Genomic DNA, 19201 nt, shown 5'->3' on the forward strand with positions numbered 1-19201 from the left:
TATTTCTCTTTTGTCAAAACTACTTGAAGTACTTTGCATCTAGAAAGCCTGAAGACATTTTGTTACTGTGTTATGAAATAGTTAATAGGATAACTGCGTAGAATATCCCGACATTAGCCTGAATATTCTATTTCACTCAGTGAATCTACTTTTTATTGTTCAGAAACTTAATATGAATAAACCTATAACTAGAGACAGAGAAGAGTTGTAAGAGAAATATTTAATTATGGTATTTCAGATTAAAAGCACAGGATGTGTCCAGTGGTAAAATGAAATAAGAATTTATGATTGCAGCTTCTATTACCTTCAAAAATTATTCATGCCCAGCATTACTAAATCCCACTGCACAATTTTGTATCAATGCTATTACGCATGATTTTGCCTGAGGGTATTAAGTCAATGGGTGATACTGCTTGTTCAATCATTGTTTGTTACAAAGTCATTTCAAAGAGTTTCTCTCTGATTTATTTATCATCTTATTTATAGCTGGATTAGGAACAGATTAGTTTTTATTTTTAAGCAGACAGGGTGATGTGTATATTACTACAAAAAATAACAGTTAAACATGAAAATTACATTTGGAGATAATATAATGTCAAAGGCACTTCAGGTTATTTGCTATTGGAAACTTACGACACCATCAAAGGGAAAATGCGCGGTGTCTACACTGTGCTGTGAAATATTGTTATTGAACTTGATGAAACACTTCACATTTCAGCACAAAGAGCATGTATGTTCTACAATTATAATGAAATTGCTTGTACTGTTAATAGTCTCATTCATAAACATAGCACAAATATATAACAAAATGTCTAATTACTAGCAGAACAAAATCCACCAACACCCAGTTGTAAAAAGAAACCTCCAGAAAACAAAAACCCACTAACACCCAAACAAGAAAAGATTGGGAAAAATAAGGAAGGAAAGTACCTGAAAATTCTTACTTGCACTACTTAAGAAAGTACTAGTAGATGCTCAGACACTATAGTAATCCAGAAAATTTAAAAAAAGCTGTGTTGACCATAGTGAAAACAAATACTATTCAGAGTCTACTGATAGGTAATTACTACCTGGTTCCTTAGGGCTTGATTCTGTCATGTTTTTCATCAAGCAGTGTCTTGTTCTGAGAATACTGTCTCACTGACTACCGATGGAATAAGATGCTGTCCCTGTAGGGCTGGCTGGCACTGTGACTATCAGGACCATGGAGAAGTTTCATCTTTCCATGTTACTTTCTGACAGCATTCAAACTACACAAGATAATAATTGAAACCAATTATTTGAAATATCTTTTTTAATGACAGGATTGTATGCATTTTTATCTGGAAATTACTTTACTTGGATTTCCCCCACCTTACCCTCTTTCCTTTATTCCCTCCCCTCCCTCTCCATAAAATCTAGGTTGTTTTGAAAGTTACTAATTACAGTGATTCTTGTTAGCACTTTATCTACACTAATGAGCCAGCTAATGGTTTCAGAGAAGTAGCCACCATTTTATGGATTGATGTTACATTGTATTGCCATACTTTCATTGTAGATTGATGGCACTCAGCCTCCTCTCACTCAATGTAACGCAGGAATATATGGATCTCCTGTAACAGTTTCTGTACAGTTGCTTTACACAATCCTGGATCTGCAACTGGTGTAAAATTGCTAAGCTATTTGCTACACTGAAGTTCTGAGCTGATTTGTGTTTTCCACCACAGATGTACAACATTCATTCTTGTAAAGCTAATGGTAGCATAGAGAAGGAAAAGGAAATAGCTCTCTTCCTGATCAGTGTTTGCAAAATATGTATTCATCTTGGTCATTGCAAGTCAGTAAAGAGGGAGTGGAGCTGGTTGCAATGATGAAGGGAAGCTGCATGGCAGAACATGACAGACCTGAATGACAGATGGAAATCACGATGCAGGAGCTGCACCCGTTTATCGACAGCCATAAATACATGGATTAAGGAGGCACACATCCAGCTGTTGAAAGAAAACAGAATCATAGTCCCTATGGGCAAACATTGATATTGCCAAATTCTGCTAGTGAAGGCAATAATTTTTACATGTTGGTGGCAGCACTAGGGTCCTGTTAGTTATTTCAGTAAAAATATCTATATACTACTATATATATACTACTACAGGTATTTCTTTTTGGTGTATAGCATATAAAAAGCTCAATGAGTCATATATTATACATGGTAAGGATATAAAAGAGCATAGAGCTAGATATTCAGGGAAGATTTTAAAGAAATACGCTTGAGAGAGACTATGTCTCATTTATCTCTAATTATTATGAATTATGCTAATTCAAGTAATGTTTAGTTTTAGGTTAGTTCAATTATAAACACGAGGACATGGTAATAACCTAAACAAAATGCTTCTTTTCTCTGAAATTTGTTCCGTTTTACTGCTATAAAGGCTTGTCTCCATCTGCCTTTTCTCATAGGTTTCTTAAAACCTTGTGGTTTATACCTTTCAGCACTATTACCCGGCCCCGTTAACACACAACCTCTGCAAGAGACCACTCCAGAAAGCGATTGCTTTTGATAACGAGGAAGGTGGAGATATCTTTTTGCCAGTAAACAAGTTTTGAACAGGAAGTTTGAAACACTTAAAGTTTGCAACATCCTTCCTCACCCTCTCTTGCAGCTGCTATTTTTGCTGTCACTTTGCAGGCACCTTTCTTTCAGGAAGCCACTCTATCAGAAATCCATTAAGATAAAACAGGTTAATTTTTTTGTTCAATCTACTGCAGAGCTTTATTAAAACCCAAAAATGTTTATCTAGACTATTGCTTTTTCACCACCTTCTCTTTCCATTACTTACTATTCTAGGCACCCCTCAGTTCTTGCTTTTTGTGTGACTGGTGGTTGGAGTTAATGTGGTTGGAGTAAAATGTTCTGAGTCATATTATTTGAGATTTTAGTCTGAGGCAAACATCTACCAGAAAAAAACAAGTCAGAAATGTCCGAACTAAAATTCCACTGAATATTTCTTGTCACTGTTTTCTTTAGTTCTACCTTCCTGACTTGTTATATATGTTGCACACATTCTCTGTATGAGTGCAGAGGCTCATCAATGTGTTCAGTGTTGTAAGAAGTGTTAGCACAAGAAGCACCATTAGGGGGTCATGTCAAGTCAATCATTCAGTGACATTCTCCTCCATCCTGTTTTTTTTTTTTTTTTCTTTTACTAGTCTGTTGCTGACATTCTCTCTTTTGTCTTTCTCTCCTCTTTTATTTTTAGCATATTTTTAGAAAATATTACTTGCTTCTTAATAGTTATGATTGCAGGATAAAACAAATTGAAGTTGATGGGGATCAGGAATATAAGCAACTCAGTGTTTATTTTGGAATTTGCAGTACTGTGATTGTCAATAAATGAAACATGCAACTAGTTGTGCCATTGAGAGATTTTGGATAATTTTTCACAAGTATATGAAGTTGTATAATCTGATTCCCTCTTTTCTTAGTGACTTTCTGAGAGAAGATGTACATGCACAGCTAAAACAGAACATGTATTCTCCCTGTTTGTCTTCTCTTGGGCTCTGCTGACTCAAGTTTCTTTGACAGAGGTCATTGTACTTGTCACACCCAAGAATTCCTAGACATCTGCAGTCAGTTGTTGCCTTGGAACTCAACTTTTTCTTTGAAAAATATGCTTTCCTTGCCAGAGGTTGACTTCTCTGTGACCTCAGTGTTTTAAAGTTTTCTTTTGGTTGTGAGCTAATGGAGATATTCAAGATAGTGAGGCAGAGCAGGCTTCCCAGGCGAAAAGCAGCAGTGAACATTCATGATTTCATAAGATTTGTTTGCTAAATTTCACCATAAATCCACGCACCTCCCTGTAGTCAAATGAAAAAGCCTGTAACATTAGACTGTGTTTAATTTTGTGCTGAGAAATTACTTTTCTCCTCTTACTGAGTTTGTGTACTGTCAGTCACAGGAACTAACATGTTACTCTTGAAAATAGGAGGCAGCTGGAATTAAATTGATACAAGCCATTAGCTGTGTGCCTAAGGACTTTTAAATTCCAGTAGACAAAATCCATGCAGCAGAATTGAACTATTAAATAATATTTATTTCTTCATAAAAAATTGAGCCAGAAAGATGCATGCTTTTCTAATTTAATAAATTTTTTGCAAAGTTTTAACAGTGAAGATAACATATTATTTGCTTTCTGGCCTCTTTGTGCCTTCTTTTTTCCTTGCTGCTCAGGCAGACCATATTTCTGTTTTAAAAAACTTTTGTAGTGCAAGCCCCAAAACTCTTTTCCTTGCAATTCTGATCATACAATAAATGAAAATGTGGCTAGATCAAAAATATCTGTTTATTTCTTTTCTCCTCAGTCTTCTATGGGCTGGGGAAGCAGCTTGAGGCTATTGTCACATATTGCATTTAAAAATTATACATCAAGAAACAATTTTATGTGCTACTACCTTTTCACAAAAATTTCACCAATGATTGTTTTAGCATTCATAGAAATGTTTACATAAAAGTGATGGCTATTTACACCTATTCCAGCTTGTTTGTTTTATTTCTAATTATGCTTATTTCTAACATTTTCACAGATGAGAAATAATTTAATGCTATACACATTTATTGTAAGAATCTTGCTCTCAACTCAATAAAATATGAATAAGTATATAAGTACAGAAGATAGCTCCAGTCAATCTAAGAATTGCAGGAAATGTTACAACAAAAATACGTCTCTCTATTTTGCGGAGACAGGATTGTGCAGACATTTTTGATTATTTTGCATTGTCAATTATTTTGATTTTATTGTATGATCAGAATCATTTTTGATGCAACAATCAGACTCCCTTGTTAGCTCAAAGATTTCAGCATGGTATGCACAAGTTTAGGTCAATATAGTCTGAAAGGCATGAACTAATGAAATGGTAGAGTTCGCGGCAATCAACTAGGAAACTTAATTCCAATTTCTCAGCTAATGTCAAGCATGATAAGGATTTGAAGAATGAAAGTAATCAAATTTCCACCATGTGTCTCGTCTTCAGAATGATGGGTTCACGTGTATATATGCTGTACGTACAAACCAGGCGTACTTTGTTCTCCAGCAGATTCTGCTGGTTCAGAACCATTAAAACCCATTTCATCAATGATACTGTCTATGCAGTGTTACTGTCTTACTGGTTATTTTGGGTTGGGTTTTTTTTGAGGTAGCTGGATTCAAACTTACTTCCTAAGCTCATCCTGAGATGGAAAAAAAAAAAAAAAAAAAAAAACCATGGTGACAGACTGAGAGTTATTTATAGTATAACTCAATTACAAAAAATAACTCAATTTTTTATTTTGCAACACACTATTATTACCAAGCTATTTGGTAATGAACAGTAGGATATCAGTGTACTTGGAATCTGATTAAATGTGTGCCTTTCAGGAAAGCTGAGTTAATATTGATGGATAGCTTGAGCAGACTTGGTTTTGGGAACTCTGTGTACACAAAGCTGGTAGAGCAGTTGCAGATAGAGCAACAGATTTGATGTCTCCCAAGTGAGAAACCTCAGCAAAGTATTATTTTGTTCAGTGCAGTGTTACGAGCTTGCTGTCATTGCAGTATTTTTCCTTCCTGACCAAACAGTGGAAAGGAAGATGGATGACCACAGTGGAGGCAAGTGTGGGCTGAGTGTCTAAGCAGTATAGTTTCATTTCAACAGCCTAAAGAATTTATCCAGGCTAACTGAAAGTACAAGTTGCTTAATACATGAACAGTGCATACAGAACATCCAGTGGCCTAAATTTTCATATAATAGCAAGATGCTTTGTGTTACAAAAATCAAGACTTTGTGCACAGTAATTTCTAGTAACCCCTGTTTTCTTGGAATCTTTTCTTCTACATCTTTATGGGACAAATTGCTAAACATATTTTAAAGTTTCCTATCTTGATGATTAGAGTCAACCTAGTTACATTGGACTAGTCAAAAAGCAGGTTAAAGAGATACATGAAGGTACTGCAAAAATGGAAGAGAAAAGGGGTTTAAGGTACTGTCCAGTGCATTCTACTTTTCACAGTTATTTCAATGACATATATACAAAATCAGTAAAATCGGTACTTTCCCCCAAAAAGAAACATGTGCTGTTGGCCAATGCTGATTTATCTAAATAAAACTAGAATTCAACTTTACTGAGTAATGGTTTTGTTTTGCTGGCTTTGTTGTATTTAAATGTGAGATGAAAGCAAGTGATGATAGTTTAACATCTATGCTACCTCAAGTAGTATAACATCTGTTTGAACATTGGCAGTGCTATTGAGGGTAGTGTTAGCTTGGTTAGATAGGTTAGCAGTGCTGGCTCTCTGCCTTCACTCTCTGCTTCTCTTTCATCAAAAATATTATTGATCATTACATGAACAATAAGAGGTAGCAATTCACATAAGAAAATATTTGCATGGCTGTTTTACATTTGGTGTAGTTAACGATGATGTTTGCAACCACAAATGTAATATTTACATCCATTGATATAATAGAATTGATTAAATGGGATAAGAGCAGAGTGACACCAGCTGCTCCAGAGCATTGTTTTTTGCAGCAATCAAGAATTGCAATTTGGTGTCCCAGAGATAAGAAGATCTTCTATTAAAGAGTATCTATAACATCTGTGTACAAGTCTAAGATCTTTTTACTTGTTTTAATTTTTGCGGCAATGTGCGTGTATAGATTGCCTTCTCTTGTTCTTAATAATAGCAAAAAAAACCCCAACCAACAAAATAAAACTGCTAAAATCCTGTCCTCCCAGGACATGCTCTAGAGAAGAAATATCCCCAGTATTGTTACCCAATGGGCAATATTAAATTTCATATCCCCTTTTCTTTTATTCTGTCCAATATTGTATTTTCTACCCTCTACTGTTCAATTTAGTCTTCATAACCTTTCTAGCACAGTTAAACTGCATTTCATTCTGCTTTGTGTCATAGAAAAATAGCTGTTAGGAAAACTGCCAGCTTGACTAGTCTCGCTGCTGGAGCTGAACAGTATCAATGACAGACGGGCTTTTCTGTAAAGTTGGACTTAGAACTTCGAATTTCAAGTACCCCTGCAGTTAAATGAAAAGAGGTTTCTGATTTGGTTGAATCCCTGATAAAGTTTGAGTTTAGCTGACAATTAATTTTAGCTTTCACTTTAGAGTTCAGTTCTTCATTGTGCCTTGCCAAAACTGTGGTTCCTGATAGGACTGAAATATCTGTCAGGCACTAGAAAGAATAGGACTGATGGAGAATATCAGTAAGCCAGTGGGTACCAAGTGGTGGTGTGAATTTTACTGATGATGGACAAGCATATTTCAGGGGCAGCTTGAGCTCAGTGGTTTTGCTTATTATTTCTGGGTCATTGTTCTTTCTGCTTTCCTTCCAGACATGCAACAGTTTAGACAGCATTATGTAGCTTTCACATGCTCTGGTGCCATACAGCTTGGCCAGGCTGCACCCCCAAGTCTTTCCTACCAGTGTTGATCTTTTTTCTGGTGGCTGATAAATAAAAGGGAGGTTGAAAGGAGAAAGTGTGAAGTGTCAGTAACCAGAAGCAGGATCCACCTGTTCCAGTAATCTGCCTGCTGCTTTCTAATTCCCTTGAGTTATGTGATCTCAATGGGAGTAAGAGTCAGGGAAGCAACATCCAGATCAGGGACTGAAGGAGAGGAGTAAGGAGAGAACACAGAGGAAAAAGAAGGAAAAATTGTGAATGTCTGGTGCCAGAACTTGTTCCACTATAACATGGGCCTGCTCTGATCTATTTATTGACTCCTATTCCTGACCCATTCCCATGAGTATGTTGGACAGTATAATCATCCTGGAGGCGGTGTTTGGCAGCTGAGAAAGCAGAAGTGCTGATACAAACGTTCCTAAACTTTATGGTAGTCAGATATTTTCCTGACTAAGTGGAATTCATCAGTGGGTAATTCTTTAAACAGCGTCTCCTCTTTCACAGTGGAAAGTAAATCAAGAAGATTATGAAATCTTAACCTTGAAGTTTTTATGACACTGGAGTCTGACATTGTTCAGAGCTGAACACCAATTCAGACTTAATTTCAAATGATTCAGGAATTGCTGAAATAAAGTATTCTTTTTCAATAGAAATGAGTTCTTTCTTGCTTCCAAACTGCTCTAAACTGTTAGGTTCCACTGTTTTAATATTCATCTACCTTAGTAGCTTTTTAAATTAATATTGTATTTCAGTGAGGAAAGGAAAGCATAAGGCTATGTATTACATTCATATCATTCATCTTGGGGGAGTTGGCTTGTGCGTGCTTCCTGTGCAAGAATACTATGTTGAATTACCAGAAGTGGAGATATGAAAAAACAAAAATTATTTTTAGAGTAAAACATTAATTAGCAGTGTCTGTGTAAAAAAAAATTTGCAGTTGTTGATTTTTCAGCTTGCTTTTCCAGATGGAATACTGTCTTTTCAGATAAGCCTTTGGTAAGTACTAGAAATTTGGAAAGCACTGATGCTTTTCATACTTGGCAAAATAAAACTACTGTAACCACTGAATCAGTTTTAATGCATTTATAGAGAACATTACTATATTAAATCAAAAAACATCGATGATTTTATTAAGAAAGCAAAGATATTCAACATCATGAAAGGGAAATGTAAGTTTCATTTGAGCTCTTGAAAACTCAGAAAGTTTTAAAAATGTAAATCAAATCAAATAGTTGTAAACTAGTCATTAAAACTGAAAGCATCAAGCAGTATTAGAATTATTTTTTAACTTGCTTTCACATTTCAAGGTCAGCACACTGATGAATACTTTATTCTGTAGAGGATACAATGGGTAGAACTGTCAAAAATTAACTTCTTTTAAGCAGGAAAACATCAATTGAAATTTCCATCTAACAGCCCTATTGACTTCCTTTTTTGTTTAATTCCTTCACAGAGGATCTTTCTTAAAGCTGGAAGTGAGGAAGAAATCTTTGCACATCTTGGCTTGGATTATGTCGAACCATGGGAAAGGAATGCTTAAAACGATTTGCTGCTGTACATCAATTGATAGCAATGATTTTCTGCCAATCTTGCAGTCTGATTTAGATCAGATATTTGGATATATCTAGATATATTTAGAATATGTAAAAAATCTGTCTCTATGAAAACTAAAATTTTTTAAGATGTATTAGTTAGAAGCCATCACACATGCTGATGTTCCTAGAAAAGAAGAGTTTAGGTTCTTTTGAATTCTTTTCTGGTTTAGTCTTTGAAGTTTTGTACCTTGGAGTGACAAGATTGAGCTTGTTTTGGGGGAAAACATGAAACTGGTGAGATTTTTGCGTGTGACAGGAACTTAACATCTCTGTGAATACTTGTTTATTAAAATACTGCCAGCTAGGACAGTGCATAAATAATATAAAATATTTGAGCTGAGTCCAAAAATTACTAAAATACATGCTTATCTTTAACTGAATTTCTTAACTATTTTGCTGAATCTCTATATAAAACTGCTTATGTATCTAGGACTTAATGACCTAGACAGTAATTAGTCTGGCAGTCACATCAATTTGAGGCTTAATCTGTAATATCTTTCCAAGTGGGACACCATGTTACAAAAACCATAAACAATTTGAGAATTCAGTGAGAGTTACGAAATTTCACAGGGAGGGATTTTGGAAAGTGAAAGTGGAATAACTCAGTAGAAATCTTCAATTGTGAGGAAAATATACTATAAATTGAGAGTACTGATTCGGACTAAAGAAGATTCAAGTGGTGATGTGATGGTCCTCAATCAGGAATTTGTATTATAACCTGCATGAAAACAACGGCTTTAACTGTCAGGCTGGTGGCTGCTCTGGGATGAGATCTTTTAATTGTCTGTACTCAATTTAGATAGCTGGAAATTTATTTATTAGAAGATATACTTGCATTGATTGGAAGTCTTATCTGAGCTGTTTGCCTGTTGGCTTCTCTAAAATGATATTCCTTTTTTAGGTCAAAAATTAATCTTAGGTGTAAGAGACTTTATGATAAAAGTAACCCTATGAGATATTTTGGTTTCAGAAAATTTCCAGGTAGATCTTTTCACTGTAATGATAATGAGCAATTTGTAACACATTTATCCTTTAATGAACAAGGGCATTCAGTGCTTTAGTACATGAAGTTAATACAGACCATTTATTTATCATTTGTAGAATAAAGGTGGTTAAGAACACCAAGACTTGTCAAATTATTTTCTTTCTTAAAAGTCTGAACTTCTTTTCTTGTTAAGGCTGTTTTATGTGCAATCACATCTTTCTGATTGTTAAAAGAGTTAGTAACTGTATTTTTGTGGCATGTATTCATTCATTATTGTAGATAGACTCAGTACGATAAAACTACTTTGAAAATATGAGTTCACTTTAAATTATAATTATTTGTTGCCCATCTCTTTTAGGATACAGCTTATGAATCTCACTTTCTATCTCCTCTATTCTATTAATGACAAATATTCTCATTCAGTTTTATGCATTTATTCACTAAGGTAAAGGGTTAGGGGATCAGGCCCAAAAATAACTGTAAGCAAATGAAGCCTATTTCTGAAGGAAGGATCAGGTTTTGCTACAATGACCCCATTCAACATACACACCCATCTGGCTCACAGGTAGCGGGGACACTTCCTAAGCTTTAGCAAACAACCTGAAAGAATAGCTAAGCAGGAATGGCTTTATCAGACTTACTGCAAGAAATGGATGCTATGCTATGAATTCATTATATAATTGGTGATAATCCTAATTTTATGGTATAAGCAATTTAAATTCTGTAATTTAAACCTAGTTTGATGCCATTAGTAGAAATATAGGCAAACTTTTTTACAGATTTAGATGACATGACAGTTTTGATACTAGGAAAACATATGCTGTTTTTTATCCATTTTACTTATTCCTTTCAACATTTTTAATAGCACTACATTTCAAACTATTCTAAAAGGTCAGTCAGAGACATAGAAAAATGTGATAACAGCATAGAGTGTTATTCTTGCCTGTGCCAATAAAACTGTCCTTTTTAAATGCACTTTTGCTAACTGAGCTGAAAAATATAATGCTACTTTCTAAATGGCTCTAACTAGAAAGCACTGGCATTGCTTCATTGTGCTGATGTATGATGTTGTTTGCATCAGGGTGCTGACACTTAAGTAGCAATGTTGATTTTCAGTCCTAGTGGAAGACAACAGTGCCTTATCTAAATATACTTACTACTTGGCCAACATTTATCAGAAATTAGTCATTTTGGTTGTGCTGTTTCTGCCTACTGCAAGCCATGGAGGAAATATGAAACATTCTGCTTTCCACATAAAGAAATATTTGAAATTCATAACTCCTGTCTTGCCTGCCTATGCATCACTTATAATTATACCACCTGTGGGGCAGAAGGTACCAAACACAAATTCTGTCAGCTCCCTCAGAGCCAGAATAGTATAAACTATTAAAAACTATTAAAGTTTTTAATAAACAAACTCTGAATCATAACATAATTCTTCTTGCATCAATTAAATATATCAATCAGTTCTGAACAGTCCGTAACAACACTGTAATGATTTCAGTTCTTGATGGTGCTAGTCAACTGAGATCTTAATTAAAAAAGATAAAAGTCATAAGAGATAACTCCAATGTAACAGGTTAAAGAAAAGAAAACCTCTGTTAGTTGAGCATATCTAGATCCATGAGAATACTAGAAACTCCCTGCAGTTTGGAGGAACTGTTGGAGTCAATGGTAATGAAGCTTCTGACCTTAGGAAGTACAGCTGAGCCCTGAGGGCCTGAAAAGGGGCAAAATGCTTGTAAAAAGAATAGACATGTTTATAATAGGAAGAAGGGAAGAGGAAAGCTCAGATCAGTGCATGTAGTATCTCCTATATTCCTAGAATGATTAATAGACTTTACTTTTCAAGCACCTAGAGGAAAATAAAGTGATAAGTTATTGGTAACTTTTTCATTAGAAACAAATAATATCAAACTAATTCAGTTGTAAAGTCCCTGGAGGCTGATTTTCAAAATGTCCGTCTCTCCTCCCCTGCTTCTACACCAAGGCAATTTGGAAAGTATTAAGAAGAGAAGGATCATTGGTTTTATAAGCCTCTACCTCTACTAAGCCAAATATATGGCAGTGTAAGTGCTGAACATTAAAAACAAAAACCTCACAAATAGTATCGATCAATCTCTCTTTGTGCCCTGTCTTATCCCTGGTCTTTGTTTCCTTCAGTTTGCATGGTCAATTCCTTCTTTGAAGTTTGTGTGCAATACAGTGAAAATGTACTTTGTGCCACCCAGGCTTAAAGTGCTTTGCTGAAGCCAAATATTCTCTGTTTCAGTATCACAATCATACGATGTCAACTCATAAAGAGGAAAGGCATTCCTCCACGAATTCTCTTCAACCGCCTTCAGAGTACTTAATTTTAAAGTATACTTAATGAATTCTCCCATAAAATCTAACACTATTTTTTGCCTAGTGCCTCTAAACAAATAGTGTTCTTGAATACTACTGGAAATACAGACAATCCATATGACTAGCACTATGGGGGCTACTGAACTACATATCTCCGAATACCAAGTGCCTGACGTAAATGTTTTATCATTTAAAACATTTTAAACATTGATCACGACCAATCATAACTGCAGCTGGTGACTGACTGCAGGGGAGAGACCATGTGTGTACAAACGCTCCTAGTTTGCTAAGTTTTAGTTAGTGAAGACTCTTATTTAAAAAACAAGCTATTTTTAAAAAAAAATAAATATTGTGGCAGGCTTTTGATTCTAGTTCCCTTGTGACCGTGTGGCAAAAAATACTACTTCATGGTATGTTGCCTTTTGTCTTGCATTTTCTCTAAAAACAACATGTTAATTTAAAGGCATTTTTTTGAAATGGCAAGGCCTCCCAATTAATTTGCCTTTATTTTTGAACTTTTAAGGGAAAAACATCTATATGGATCCAACTCAGAAGCATTTTTATTAAATAAAGAAAGCCTTTCTAGCAGGAGTAGCATTATTTCATGTATTTGTTGCTAGATACAAACACTATATCCTAAATTTTCTGTCAGCCTCAGTGTCTTTTTCTCTTCAGGATGCTCCGCATTAAGATATAATAGAAAATAGCAAAAAACTCTCTATTTTTTAAGACTAGGTGATTTCTCAGCCAGGGGAAGTGTAGACTATATTCCAGAAATTGGTGGTTGCAACACGGGGGAAATCAGAGTAAATAATAAAAAGCTTACCTCAGCGCTTATAAGCTAAAATAGTAATCTTTTTATATTTCTAACCACTAAAAGAGAGATGATTTGGAATTTTTTCAAAGCTGGTAGAGAGCCTGAGTTATTTATATAGATTCAAAAATGGAGCTTCACAAGGTTATGTAATTGTGTGACAAGGTAGGAGTGTTTCTGCAGGTGGAAACTATTGCTGATGATACGAGTCTGAACTTGTTCAATTTTAGGCAGCCCAAGGATGGGTTTTAAGACCATATAGTCCTGTGGATTCCATAACTGTACTCTATGAATCCTATGCTTCAATACACAATGGCTAGGAAATTTTGTTTTTGCACTTCTCTGAAACGCAAAAGATCGAAGATACAGTGTTGAGCAGGATAGCGAAGATTTACTGCTTCTGGTGATCCTCAAATCCTTGCATTCTGGTTTAAACTACATTATGATATATTAACTGGTTTTCTATATCGTAAACTAAAGTGTGGAATCAGAGATACAACTTTTGGCTTTTTGCAGTACAATTTAAATGTGTTAAAGGCTGCTAGAAAATGTTTTTTTGTGTTGGCAGTATGTGAGTGGGAAGTGGTTGTTCTGGAAACCCTTCCACACTAGTTGCAGGACTGTAGCTGTTGCAGGGCACTTGACAAGTGATGAATGATATAATTAGAATTCTTCATGATACCAACTGAAAAAGAAGCCAAATACCACAAATATCAGTATCTGTTTGGACAAGATCTCAGAATTACAGAGGGAATACAGACATTTCTCTCCCATTCTTATTTGCCCCTTGCTCCCAGTTAGATCTGGCTTCATTAGGGAAAGAGGACATATGTCTGAGCAACTCCACTGTCAAATATAGAATAAGTGCTCTCCTCCTACTCCTTGTTGAAGGGGATTTTTACCTACTTGCCTGAAGGACTCAGAGGTTCCCTTGGCCTGCATATTACCAGACACTGGGGTATTGAATGTCTTTAAGTAAGTTTCTATCAGATAAAAATAAATGGGGCCTGATGAACAACATATATTATATAAAAAAAAAATGAAGCTGCAAGCCACTCTGGTACGTGTATGTACACAGGGAAAGATTTTCAAAAAACCCAAGTGAGAAAGAAAGTGGGCCACTTCACTGTGAATTTTAGTGACAGATGGCTGGTAAGGCAATCCACAGTAGATGAAAAATGACTATACATTAAAGCCTACAAACCACAAACACTAAAATGCCTCCAGTGAACATTTGAACTGAAGTTTAACGATCATACAAAATTACTGGTAAATCACAAAGTACAAGATGTTAAAAAGAAGAAAGGCTGAACATAGAATAAATTTTTTTCTTACGTAAGGGAGGGATAAATAAGTGTAAGACTAATCAGACCTGTCAGTGATGAACTTAACGTTACAATTATGCCAGTCCATGAGAAATCAAAAGAAGAACATCAATGAGATGTATTAAATCCCCCTAGAAGTAAATACTTAGTCTGTACCCACTGTCAGTACAGACTCCCACAAAATCAAGCTTCAGTGTATAAGGTAGGACAAATGAGTAATGGTGAGCTATTATGAGTTACAAACTTTAAGATAAGGTTGTAATATTTGTAAAACAATAATAGAGGACCACTTGTAAGCTGAAGTAAATTATATTAATTTAATAGAGGTCAAGAAAAGCAAATGACATAAAGCCTCATAGAGTGATAAACATCTGTCTCAATGGGCTAGTGGTGATAAATCACTTTTATGGGTAATTATTTTTTATTGGTGCGAAAGGACAATAGTGTCTTTGAAAGTATCCGGCTTCCAGGTCCTGTAGTCTCAGCAAATTCTTATAAAAAGAGCAAAAAGCACTGACAGACATTGCAACAGGAGAATTTAACTGCAGGATGTTTATTTTAAGAAGCAAATAATTTGAAAAAGGCACATGGATTTTGTAAGAAAACAGCAGTGAAAATCATTTTCTAGAAGCAGAGATTTACCATATGAAAAGGAATACTCTCTTGGGTAATTCTTTCTTGTACTGAGATCTTTTATTATCCGCCAAAATCTCCCCAGACTAACTAGTGTATTGATATCAAAATCCAAATTACAGTGTAGGCAAGTGTTAGGATTTGTTGAAAACTGTTAGGTCTAAAGAGATTTTGATTGAAATAACACAGCAAGAAAATAATAAATTTACTTCAGAAGACTCTGGATCTGTATTACTAAAGATCTGTGTTCAATAGTTTGTATGGAAGACCATGCTAAAAGTTATTTGGACGGGATGAAGAATAAAATTCCACTGCCATTCTAAGTTACGAACCTGTGAATTTTTTTCTCCAAAATTTATCTCTTTTTTTCTGCAAAGTATTTGCTTGTATAGATGGGGAGACTGTTCATTTTCCCTTTTTATCTCTTCAAAAAGATAACAAAACCAGACATACAATGCGAGGTGAATCCCACTGCAAATATTTTATCTAAAAGCAGACAGAGAAGCAATAACATAATATAAAATGATTATGTTGATGTATCAGTCATAGGGTGCTACTCGGTTGGTTCTCTAATGGAACAGAAGTTTCAGCCTAAGATTCTTAGCCTTCTATACGTGCTTTTGGTCTTCATACAAAGCTTATCAAGAAAGTTCTATTATGAATGCCAGTGCCACATCAGAGCAGTGATCTTTCCACTGCTGTTCAGACAAGGGACTGAAATCCAAGAACTAAAGGGGAAGTGGAGAGTAAGGCAGTAATAGAATTCTCAAGAAGATGCTCTGTCCTGGGAGCGAGCACAGGTGCTGGCAGTTGACAGGCCAGGATCAAGGCCTGTCCTTTGTGCCTGACAAGAGTGGAAACTAGACATAGAAGAGCTGGAAGAAAAGAAGTTTTTTAAAAATAATGCCTTAGTAAGTCATGCCTGAAGCGAACAGATTGCTAAAAAGCTAAATACAAATAAAAGAGTGGAGTAAATGACAGGCTCATAATGAACCAAAGTAATGGCTGCGATTCCCCAGATTTCAGTAACAAAGCATTCAACCTGTCTTTTTTGCAGGACTGCAGAAGATAGGACAGTGGCGGAGTTCTCTTCCATTATATGATGAGATTTTTTTATGTTGCAGGTTGTCATTTCTCCTCCTATGTGATCACAAAAATCCTTTTATTTTCTCAATCTGTTTTAAGATACAAACAACACATTGCAAAGTCAAAGTAGATGTAAAGCTCAAAGGAAATCTCTATTGCAAATGCAAGATTCAGCAGTAAAAATGGGATCAAACAAATTGATAAGCATCATGCAATTTACCTCTAGTTATGGAGGAGAATTTTCATGTTAGGAGGAGAGCTTTCATGTTAGTTACATTCTTCACTTGAAAATGCTGCATTATTTATTTTATACATAAAGCTTCATTCTCTAACATTTTTTTTTATTAGAAAGAAGTGACATCTTGTTCTGTTTCTTAATATCACACCAACAGCAAACACTGGATTAAGGAGTGCCTCTACCTCCCTTAATTTGTATCAAGTGTATATTTTAAATCTACTTTTTTTTTCCCCAGAGGATTATGTTCCCTTGGGGTATCAAGTACATATGAAACAGAGATCCATGACCCTTGTCCCAAAGGAGCTTTCATCTTGCTATGGTTGTCCTCTCCAGTTGTTTTCTGTTTCTTTTCTTCTGTACTTTATGTACTTGAAAATTATTCCTAAAAGAATTTTTCCTAGAAGCTATGTGCCAGCTTGTCTACCTTGGTCTCAATATGTGTTAATATTTGTGAGGCATTAGGTACCTTTCTGGAGTGAATCTCCTGCAAGCTGAAGTGTGGTGAATTGGAATAATCAGGAAATTTGCTCCATAAAGTCATTCTACAGCTGGACTAAAACAGTAGTCTAGGTGCACCCAAGGACAGTCTCACAAGGTATCAGAAGAAAAGAAGCTTTAAAGCTTCTACAAATAAGCGCTTTCACTGAAATTTTTGGTAGCTCTCTTTGCCTGTCCTTCGTCTTGTCAGGAAAAGGGACTGTTGGTCAGTCATTATATAAGTATAAATTAAAACTTCAGCAATGCAGAGCCAGTATCTCTGTTAAGGAACTTCTGGTAAGATCAGTAGTAGAGAATTTGGTGCCAAGAGCAACCTCTTTTGCACAGTTTAAAATCCATCTTTTTTGCTACTTCAAAGGAATTTTTCTCTCAGAGTTCCATAACAACTGTTATAGGGACATAAAGCCAAGACGTGTAAAAAGTTTTAAATTCATTGATGCTTTTGCTGTGAAGTTAAGGGATATGTTCCCTGACATTTTTTAAGTCAGGTTAATAAAATCAAAGTTATGAGCAACCACTAGCTTCCCCCCCTCCACAGTATCTTTCTTGCTCTTTTAGAAAGGTTTGCTGAGAGGTAATTAGCTTTCACTAATGAAAGCTAATTCCGTCCCAGAGGGACGGAACTCCATCTCGGATTTAACATGAGCATCACACATGGACAACACTAACAAGTTACTCCAGGCCTGAGAGGTCTCATGTCTCAGACACCTCAATTACCATGAATTAAAAACCACTGGAGAGTTTGAAGAGTTCTTGAATAATTCTCTGATATCCTGCAGGGTTTGTTCGTCCTCTGCATACATGCTCCAGATGGAACCTTACTTACTTCTGCAATTTCTGTCTGGGATTCCTGAAGCAAGTTTTCCTATTGCTGACGATAATTTAGTTCAGCAGGTTCAAAAGGGTTTTAATTGCTTATTTTGTCAAATTAACTAGCTAGATTTCTAGTCATGAGATAGGAAATTATTTTTCATCCATTTTCCATCCATTTTCATCCAAAGTGTACAACTTTCTTTGCTTTATATTTAGATATTACAATATAGAATAGCTACTGGATGAATGCCTTGAATACACAATGTCCACAAGAAAATAACAATAAGAATCTTCTGCTTAACAATTGCTAGTATTTAAAACCTTTAGAAAAAGGCTTTTCATACCTGGTACATCTATTTCACCATTCCTATGATATGAGAAATATGAGTGAGAAACATGTTGGGAGATGGCATCAAGGTTTATGCTAGGCTCTGCTCACAAGTTGTATAGGAGGTACAGGAAAAGTTACAGACTGGAAAGATTCTGGTTTATTACAGGCAATGAAACGTCTGAGCTGTTAATGAACAACCACTACACTGTAGTTTCAGTAAAATTAATAAATACAAGGTCTACTTATTTCTTGGTCTTTTGGTAGGCTCTGCTTAGATATATTGATAAAATGTGATATATATTTAAATTAATGCATCATCAGTATAGTCCTAAACATAACAAAATGACATAATGAGCATATGCTGGGTTTTGGAGAGTTTTTGTGTTTTTCTTTGCTACAATACAAAACTGATAAAAAAATAACTCACTGCCAACTGCATAAATATATAAGATGACAAAGCTTTGTTAATATTTGTTAATAATAATTGTTAAATAACATTCCTAGTTTTGTACACTAAATAGTGCAAATTGGTAAGTACTATGGTTTCAAATGTGCTGCTTTGTCTGTTCTGTAATCAATGCAAAGATATAATTGGGTTTATTTTAAAAGGAGAGTCACTGAAGTGGATTGGTTTATTTTCATGGTTTTGTAAGACATGGATGCTTTCTAAAGCGTTTGAAAGGAAAAGTGTCATTTTTCTGCAGACGTGTCTGCCTCAGAAAGGTGTGATGTGTGCACTGCTATGCGAACAAACAAGATGTGGAGAGACTGTGCCAAGCAGCCAGGAGTTGTCCTAGGCATTTTGTATGTGAGGAAATATCCCATACAGCTATTTCACTTGGATTCCGTTATTTCCTATAAAGAACATATCTTTCTTTAACCTGCTTTCGAAGTGGATTACACTCAAACACAAAAAGAGAAATATAGAAGCATAGGTTTGCTTTTGAATGAAGCCAGTGAGATAGAGCTGTTGCACATTAAAGTACCACCAAACTTGTTTTATAAATTCTTTGTGATATGAACAAGTACTAAAACTAAAGTTTACATGAACCATGAATGCAATATAAACTAGTGAAGAACCACTGATAAAAGGCAATAAACTATTCATT

General features: G+C 35.3%; 1 protein-coding gene across 1 annotated transcript in view; it reads left to right on the forward strand.

The window, feature by feature from the left end:
- Positions 1-10094, forward strand: part of DNTT (DNA nucleotidylexotransferase) — a 104713-nt gene extending 94619 nt beyond the window's left edge. Inside the window, exon 13 of the mRNA XM_014957363.1 lies at positions 8882-10094. Coding sequence (XP_014812849.1) covers positions 8882-8968 — 87 coding nt within the window. The 3' untranslated portion in view covers positions 8969-10094. The remainder of the gene's footprint in view (positions 1-8881) is intronic.
- Positions 10095-19201: the final 9107 nt, after the last annotated feature.

This window comes from Calidris pugnax, unplaced genomic scaffold (genome assembly GCF_001431845.1).
Source record: "Calidris pugnax isolate Ruff unplaced genomic scaffold, ASM143184v1 scaffold4, whole genome shotgun sequence".
NCBI lineage: Eukaryota > Metazoa > Chordata > Aves > Charadriiformes > Scolopacidae > Calidris > Calidris pugnax.